Source organism: Acanthochromis polyacanthus, chromosome 14 (genome assembly GCF_021347895.1).
Source record: "Acanthochromis polyacanthus isolate Apoly-LR-REF ecotype Palm Island chromosome 14, KAUST_Apoly_ChrSc, whole genome shotgun sequence".
Taxonomy (NCBI): Eukaryota; Metazoa; Chordata; class Actinopteri; family Pomacentridae; genus Acanthochromis; species Acanthochromis polyacanthus.
Genome location: NC_067126.1, coordinates 6,706,679 through 6,716,008, shown reverse-complemented (window position 1 = coordinate 6,716,008; position 9,330 = coordinate 6,706,679). Strand labels below are relative to the sequence as shown.

The window sequence follows — 9,330 nt, the reverse complement described above, 5'->3', positions numbered from 1 at the left end:
TATTCCAAGTCTAAATCGCTTTTATTATTAGAGCAGAGAGTGGAGCCTTTCCTTTTTGCCGTGGTAGATGAATGGACCGTGTGTTTCACAACAGAAGCGGAGGAGAACGTGAGTTGTGTTGATGAGCATTCGGCGCTAACTCGGCGCTAACTCCAGTCATTAGCCACATCCATTGCTAAATTTTAAAGGTTACACATTACTGAACTCCCATGTCACTGTCTCTTAAAAAGCAGAATCCTGGACTGATGAGAGCCGTGTATTGTGCCCTGTGTGTGTGTGTGTGTGTGTGTGTGTGTGTGTGTGTGTGTGTGTGTGTGTGTGTGTGTGAACTGTGAGCCTCTGGTGAGTAACTTTTACTGAAGTTAGTCTGATGAATGGGGTAAAATGCACTGTTGCCAACTCCTCAGTAAGGAAAGTCGCTGTTGGCTGTCCTAAAAGTGCCTAGAAGTCGCTAAATGACGTCATCGTCTAATTTGCATATTAGTTTGCATGTAATTGTAATCAACGTTGTAGGAGAGACGAATAACGTTGTGGAAGAGACCAAAAAGTGAGTATAAAACACCCAAAATATGTTTTTGTACTAGAGGCTGAATGCTGTGGTTTATTTTAGCATGACAGTGAAGAAACATTTCGTTTATATGGCTCCGTAAGTCTGGATGGGATCTGTAGGGACTACGCATGCGCGATTCATTTATCGTCTGGCCGTGGAGTGATGTGGGTCTCCCCCTCCCCTCACTGGGACTGCTGCAGGGTTACTGGACTGACAGCCTGTGCTCTGGGAGGGGGAGGAGCTCACAGCAGCACCTGCTGCTTGTTGAGGATAGTAACTGCAGAATTATCCAAGTTTTCCTGTCAGAGTCTCCAACACGGCAGAAAAAGTCGCTAGATTTGTGGCTAGTCGCTTTTGACAAAAAAAAGTCGCTAGGAGCTTTGAAAAGTAGTAGTAGCTAGATTTAGCGAGAAAGCAGCGCTCGATTTAGAAGGTCGCCAGGTTGCCGCGAGCGCCGGGAATCATGGGAGGTTGATGACATCATACAAAGTGGCTCCCTCCATGAAGAAAACATGATAGGCGGTTCAGCTCGATCGAGCGCTCGATTTAGACGGTTGCCAGGTCGCCATTTGCGACTAGAAACGTCGCAAATGGTGACCGTCTAAATCGAGCGCTGAGAAAGGCAACACTGGTAAAATGTGCTGCTTCTGCTAATGTTAATATGGATCAATGGGGCATTATTTCCATGAATGTGGTGGTTAAAAAAAATGTTTTATATTAGTGTTTTGTTCACGTTTGCCCTCATTCTGTGTGTTTTATTTTTTTGAGTGAGCGTCGGGAGGGAAAAAAAGATAAAAGAGGGAAAGAAATGTTCAGCGGTTCTGCTTCATGTTAAAACTGAGAAATGTATTCTGTTCATTGAATTTACAGTAAAAAGTGGTTAAAGTAATTATTAAGAAGCTGTGTTACAAAGTATATGCATAAGAATGTGTGTTTATATGTATTTATTTAAATAAGTATATTTTGTTTATGGGAACAACACAGTAACCCTGTTTTTGGCCTTTATTCACCTTATTTCGCCCTGCCCCGCAGAGTCACAGCATCAAAATGTCAACAGACGCGACACCAGGGGCTCTAAAATGGGAACAAACTGCAAGTTTTATTAGGAGAACGGATGGTCTTGCGTTCCCTCATCCATCGACCATGTCAGTGTGGGTTGATGACATGAGAAAGTGGCCGGAGATCTCATATGGGGACATTTTTAACTACTTTGTGCTATCCCTGGGTGTTGATGGTGCGGCTATGAAAAATTAAAAGAGCATAGAGCCAGGCCAGCAGTACGAGTCACTTGGCGTGGGTGCTAGTTAGCAGTAGTGGTGTGGTGGAGACAACAGGATGCTCCTGCATCGCTGGATTAGGACGGCCGTGCAGTCATGCAGCCTCGATATTATGGAAGGTAAAAGTCCTACACCTTACTCTTCTTTTTGTCATGACTTGTTTTGCCATCATTGTTATCATTATTTTAATTACTGAAGAAAAGTTTTCTCTATTAAAAAACAGTGGCGCTTGAGACAGAAATATTTGTTGCTTTTTGCATGTAATGCATGCTTAAAGTTGTGGTTCTAACGTCAAAATATTTGAAACTATGAACTATTTATTTCTTACATTGTATTTGGACTGCATTTAAGGCTATATTACAGAGTTTTATGGATATAGCAGAAGTAGAAGTGGTAGTTCTCTTGCTGTTGTGGTGCACGACAACTGAGTGACTAAAGAGGAAACAGTGAATATGATTCATTGTATTACATTGCATTCATTAATATTATATGGGGTGCCGTCTGTAAAGCAGCTCATGCTAAAAAAAAAAAGCAACATTTTGTCACATTTAGCTTCAAACCATGTACAAACAAGTCGCTATCTGGTTAGCTTACACCGCTCGTTCCTTTTGTTGATAACTGCACTTCCGGTCTGAAGCGGAAATCAAATGACAAAATGCTGTAATATGGCGCCGCCCTGGCGAAGGTGCAAAATAAGGTGAATAGGCCGGGTCTTCTTTTTCTTCCCCTTCCCTTGTATGGATTCCTGTGTTGATCTGCAATGCATCTTCTACTGGGGATTCTTCCTGTGTCTGTAAAGTTAGAACGGGACCTCAGTGGTTGTGGCGAGCCAACCTAAAAAAAAAGAGACTGGAAATTAGACAGAGACTGTGATTTATTTAAGAAAAAAAGACTGATTTATTGAGGACTGTGGTTGATATCTCATGTCTGAAGAGCTGAAAAGCTAAAATTGTTTTTTTTTCATGTATTTTTCTACAACTCATTTCTTATTCAATACAACACACTTAAAAACTTATCTTTGATGTGTGTGAGGTTCTTTACTCGGTCACTCACTGCATTTTGCTAATGCACCCTTTCTCCTGTAGCGAACTAAACTTCTGACTCCTGGTCCACAAGGTAATTACTGCACTGATGAAATAAATATCTGTATCTCCTAGTCTTTTACCATTAACAGTTAGAGCTGAGGCAGGTTACACACGCTTTTATCCAAACTGCCATCAGGAAGATTTTCAAAAGAAACTTTCTGCCCAACACACTCAGAGTGTTCAATCACTGTTCACCAATCACTGTCGTGCGCTGACAGTGCATCCTGTGAATCTTCTTCATGGCTGGAAAACAGACTTTAGGTTCATTAGTGCTACCTACCTGTCTGGAGTGTTCATCAGTGTCATCGGTGTGCCAGAAATTTGGAAACTGAGAAAGGTGCGGTTAAATACATTATTTTTTAATGCATTATTTTTTATTCATTAATTAGTCAAAATTAACAAGAGCATAGAGGTAAAAAAGCGATATATGCAGTGTTGTCTTCATTTTAAATGCCAAAAGGATTTTGCGGCTCCCAATGTTTTCTTTTCTGTTGGAAAATCGAAATGGCTCTTTGAGTGTTAAAGGTTGCCGACCCCTGGTATAGCACAATCAGAACCATGTTGGCTGTGAGGCCCTGTTCACTCCTGACATGAGCATACATCTCCACATGAGTGATGACTCATTACGGGATCTCACTTCTGCATTTCACATAGCAATAAATATGCAGAAGCTTGGTTAATATTGACCAGCAAAATACAGGACATTTTTGAGAAATTAATTTTGTACTTACTGAATTAAAAACAGGATATTTTTATTATTTAATGGTAAAGCTATAAATGAAGAAGTGACATTTGCATTTCTTTTTTTTATTTTATTTTTATTTGGAAAGAGTAAAATTACAAAGATATGTACATCTTAATACTTATTCAACATTTCTTTCCTTTTTTTTAAAGTAAGTTGTGTGGGAGAATTTTCCTCTCGTGTAAAATCGCCTTTCACAAAAATTTTACCTTTTTAATATCCTCTCTTTAAAAAGCTGGAGATCAATTCCCCTCACACATTGCTATTATACAAACAAAAATGAACAATTGGAACATAGAAGCAGAATGCAAAAGAAAAAAAAATTGGAACTACGAACTTCAAAGGGGAGCCTACCGTATGGTATTTAAAAAAAGAAAAAAAAATTGTAATACATAAATAAAGATATGTATAAAAGCACCTTTGGTCAAAACCACTCGGAGAAGTCATAAAAATTCTGGTCTCATTTGAGCAATGTAATTGATCCATTTATTCCAAATATCATAAAATTTGTCTTTCCTTGTATTTAAAATATAGGTCAACTTTTCCATGGTAAAGATTTCAAAAAATTATATCAATCCAGCCATTTAGAGAGGGTGGAGCAGTAGTTAGCCATTTTCTTGTAATATTTTTTTTACTTGCAGCTAAAAGGGCCTGTAGCAGTTTTTTGTTATCACCTCTCCGTTCCAAGCAAGTAACATGGCCCAAATAGAGGCTTTCGAAATCAAATGGTATGTCAATTCCAAATACCGAGTTTAAGCTTCTATGAATCTCTTTCCAGTACCCATTTAATTTGGGGCAATCCCAGAATATATGGTAGTGATTAGCGTCCTCTGAGCCGCACTGTCTCCAGCATTTTGCCGTCTTTGCATATTTACAGACATTTGCATTTCTTATTATTTAGTGATGTACCAAGAGTGGAAATATAAAACACTGTTATTAATAGTGCATACTGTATACAGTTTAAAAATTGCACATACTAAAAAAATCCATATAGATAGATGAAGGCTAATGATGGTTTTAAATTCTGAATACTTGAAGATTTTTTTTGCTTCTCAGAAAAACAGACAAATCTGTTCTTTGAATTTACTTCAGTTTTAACATATTAGGTCAGTTTGCCTTCACACAACAACTTCTTTAGGTGTTTTGAGATTTCTTTCATTTTTATGCCGTATATGATTGGATTAAACAGAGGATGATAGATGATCAACTGTAAGGTCATTATTAAACGTGCAGTACTGGAGAAAGAGACTTGCAGCCGAGCTATAATGATATCATAATAGGACAAACATGAAATGCTCATTAAAACCAGCAGGTGAGGTAAACAGGTCTGTGCAGCTTTTTTCCTGACATCTCTGCCACTTTGATAGGATATTATCAGAATCCTTGTGTATGTAAACAGTATGAAAAGCATGGGGAGAAGTACCATCGTAAGCAGATTAAACACACCAGATATTGACAGTGTTCTTGGAATCACACAAAAAAGGTTGTAAATTGAGTTATTACAAAAAATTCCAGTCAAAGTAAATCTACAGAGTGGTAAATCGTTACTAATTAAAACTGGCAACATAAGCTGAAGAGCAGGCACAAGCCAAGCTAAAAGCAGCAAAACACTGACAGTTGTTTTTCTCATGATATTTGGATATTGCAGAGGTTTACATATAGACACATACCTGTCATAGGCCATGGATGACAACAGTAAGAACTCAGATCCACCTAGAGAATAATAGGCAAAAAACTGAAAGACACAATGTGAATGAGTTATGACCTGTTTGTCAGACAGAAAGTCGATCAAAAGCTTCGGGTAGATATTGATGCTGAAAAGAATGGAGTTTAGTAACAAAGCTGCAATGAAAATATACATGGGCTCATGAAGGCTTTTATGAACCCAGATGATGCACAAGATAATGGAATTACTGCAGAGTATCAGAACATACACAATAAACATGATCAGAAAATACAGAAATCTGAATTTGTACAATTCCACATGGCCAATAAATCTTAGATATGTGACATTAAATTCAACATTCATTTGGTCCATTACAGAAGTCTAACTTGCACTAAAATACAACCTGTCCTTTTACCAGAAACACACTTCGAGTGTTGACCTCGAAGGGAAGCGTCTGAGCCTGTGAAAACTTTTATCTGACTGTCTCACCCTCCTTGGATCTCATTAAACTCTTCACAACTACCTTGGAAACAAACTCATTAAACCTTGGAGACTGAAAGTTTGACCTTGTTTACTGTGTTGTTTCCACACCTCATTACATGTTTTAACACAAATGATAGGAACTAAATTCAGTGGCTATAAAACACCTTGGAAGTTTTCTCTTTAATTGCCTTTCAATAGTGAATCATGGTCAATTTCTTTGACTTTGTTGACAAGAATTTACCAAAAACAATTGTTTCATGTCAAAATGAAAACAGTTTTCTACAAAGTCCTTTCAAATAATCAAACATAAAAAACGTAAAATAACGGACTGCATATTCACACCCTTCAAGTCACTATTTAGCAGATGAACGCAATATGGACACAGTTATAGCATTGCATTTATGTCGATTGTCTCAGTTTTACCACATTACCTCTGTAACCACGAATTAACAGCCCTAAGTCCAGCTTGTTGGATTTAGGTTTGGACTTTGTCTGAGCCACTCCAGAACATTCCCTTGTCATCTTGAGACCATTTCTATGTCGCTGTATGTTTCAGATCATTGTCTTGCTGGAAATCAAACTTCAATCTACGTAGCAGATCTTTTTCAGACAGCATCACATTGTCCTTCAGGATTTCTCTAGACTTTGCTGACTTCAATTCGCCCTCTGCCTTTACAAGCCTTTCAGGGACTGCTGAGATGCATCCTCACATTGGGATGCTGCCACCACCATGCTTCTCATCATGATACTGCCACCACCATGCTTCTCATCATGATACTACCACCACCATGCTTCCCATTGTGATGCTTCCACCACCATGCTTCACACCATGATACTACCACCACCATGCTTCTCATCATGATGCTGCCACCACCATGCTTTACATCATGATATTGTCACCACCATGCTTCTCATCATGATGCTAACATCACCGTGCTTCCCATTGTGATGCTTCCACCACCATGCTTCACACCATGATACTACCACCACCATGCTTCTCATCATGATACTACCACCACCATGCTTCTCATCATGATGCTGCCACCACCATGCTTCCCATTGTGATGCTTCCACCACCATGTTTCACAACATGATACTGCCACCACCATGCTTCATGTTGGGGACCTGTGTGTTGGATGATCTAGTCTCACTACCCTCACCCATTCTGTAGAATAAAATGGTCTGGCTGTACCACACTATCATTCTGGTATAGGAGGTAAAATGTACTGTCTCGTTTATATTTGAAGAGTCCATTTGCAAAAACAGATAACTCCATTTTGATAAATTTTCAGAAAACTTTTTTTTATTGTTTACTTGAGATAATATCAATCAAACTGAAGTTGAGTGAATTTGACTCAGGAGAGAAATACATGACAAAATAGAGAAAAAATAAATTATTAGTGTTATTATTATTATTATCTCAATTAAACAATAAAAAAAATGAGTTTTCTGAAAACTGAGTTACCTGTTTTTGCAAATGAACTCTTCATTTCTTTAAAACAATCACAGTAATCACGGTAGAGTTAGGCAAAAGATCCTTAAACGTTCATTCCAAAAAGGGTATTGGATTTGTTGAGGCGGAATATTTGAAGTTGTTATTGTTTCACACAGTAAAGAAACCAGTAATATACAGATAGCATAAGGTGGGGAAGACTTCTGACCGAGATGATCAGCCACTTGCAGGCTTATATCTGGTCTGACTCATCAACTTACATCTGGTGAGTCAGATTAGTGATGATTTGCAGTGTTTGATGTCCACCAAATGGTTTCAAGTCAGAATGCCAAAGAAAATCTTGGTCTTGTCAGAGAAGAAAAAATTCTTCTAGTTGACTTCCGAGTCGACCACATAGCCTCTGTTGCACTCCCTAGATTTTTTCAAAAGTGTCTTTGAAGAACAGGAAACAGTTACTGTGTGCACAATCTCTGCTTTACAGGAGTCAAAGGTATCTTGGTGACCTCACTCAATTCCTATCTAACTCTGGTCCTCAGTGTCGTTACACTCACCAACAGTGGCTCGCCGAGCCAAAAGAGGTCATTTTTCCGGTCATCCGGTCACCTCATGTTTTGAACCATGCTAAAATCATGGCCTGTTGCCTCAGGGAGCTTTGGGACTGTAAAGGAGCTATTTAACACAGTACTTACTGAGGGACCCACTCTCAGTAGCCATGACTTGATTCTTTTTCTTCAAAATATACAGATATGAGGCTTTATAAAACATAAAATAGTTTGGTTCTGATACACCGTCATCACTTTTCACCATGATTGATTGTTTTATTGTATATTTTATGGGCTGCACAGTGGAGTGGTGGTTAGCACTTTCAGCTTGCAGCTAGAAGATCCCTGGTTCACGTCCGGGTCTTCCCTGGATCTGTCTGCATGGAGTTTGCATGTTCTACCTGTGCATGCATAGGTTTCCTCTGGGTATTCTGGCTTCTGCCCACAGTTCAAAAACATGCTGAAATTAATTTATTAAACTGCATCCGCGACTGCTGTTTCATTTCCTGCATTTGAGCCTCCATATCCGCCGTAACAGGGAAACAAAGGTTCCCAATTCCACTTTAGGGATTGAGTCCCACGGTGTCTTTTACTTCAATCAACGGTTGTTGTATGAAAACTCTCTCCTTCAGAAAAGTCATAGGATTCTTGATGGCCTCATTCACTACTCATCACTACTACTTTCCTGTAGTCAGGACTACTAATTCACCAGTGACCTTCCATGTACAGGTGGCTTTATTCCACAGTTACTTAACTCTCATTCAGTACACTCAGATGAACTCCATTTCACTAGTTGTGTGACTTCTACCACCAATTGCCTGCATCTGTGAAATTAGGTCAGTCACTTTCAAAGGACTGAATACTTGTACAATTACTTATTTTACTTTTTAAATTAATATTACTTTCATTACTTGTTACAAATATGTTTTCATGTTGTCATGAAAGGCTTTTTGGTAAGGACTTGTCAAAAAGCCTAATTAAATTGACTGTGAATGAAAAAAAAACGTTCCAAGGAGGGAGAATGCTTTTCATAGGCACTTGAACAGCTGTTATAGCAAGACTGCCCCGTCTTCCTCTACATCTACCTAACCCAGAGATGGCTTGACTTTTCCACCTTAGCCAAGCATCAAAATGTTTTTGCAAAAATTTAGGTTTATGTCATTTTTTTCCCGTTTCCATGCAGGTTTATCAAATGTAGAATTTTACGTTATGAATTACATTTAAAATATTTAGAAGTGCCAAAAACTGACAGTTCCTAAAATGTCCACTTGAGGCTGGTTCCGAATCAATCCTCAATAGACCCCACATTAAAATGTCCAACTTTACACCAGAACTACACATTTACAGTCGAATGGCCCATTGGCTCCTTGCTTTCAGCGCCCCCTATCTGTAAACTCTGCAAACTGCAAATGTCTGACCAGAACACACAACTGCTGCATGAGTATTTCAGGCTGTTGAGATTATCAGCTCATGGAATGTGTTCTGTAGTCTCTTAAATTAACATTTACAGGTAATGGCTGCACCTGCACTAC

General features: G+C 38.8%; 1 protein-coding gene across 1 annotated transcript; it reads right to left on the bottom strand.

The window, feature by feature from the left end:
• Window positions 1-4,756: 4,756 nt before the first annotated feature.
• LOC110947770 (olfactory receptor 6N2-like) lies at window positions 4,757-5,692 on the bottom strand. The gene has a single exon (XM_022189056.2). It carries the CDS (start codon window positions 5,690-5,692, stop codon window positions 4,757-4,759), a length of 936 nt encoding a protein of 311 aa, XP_022044748.2.
• Window positions 5,693-9,330: the final 3,638 nt, after the last annotated feature.

Excerpts from the sequence above, each read along its gene's own strand:
- LOC110947770 (XM_022189056.2), bottom strand. The coding sequence starts at position 5,692 with ATGGACCAAATGAATGTTGAATTTAATGTCACATATCTAAGATTTATT.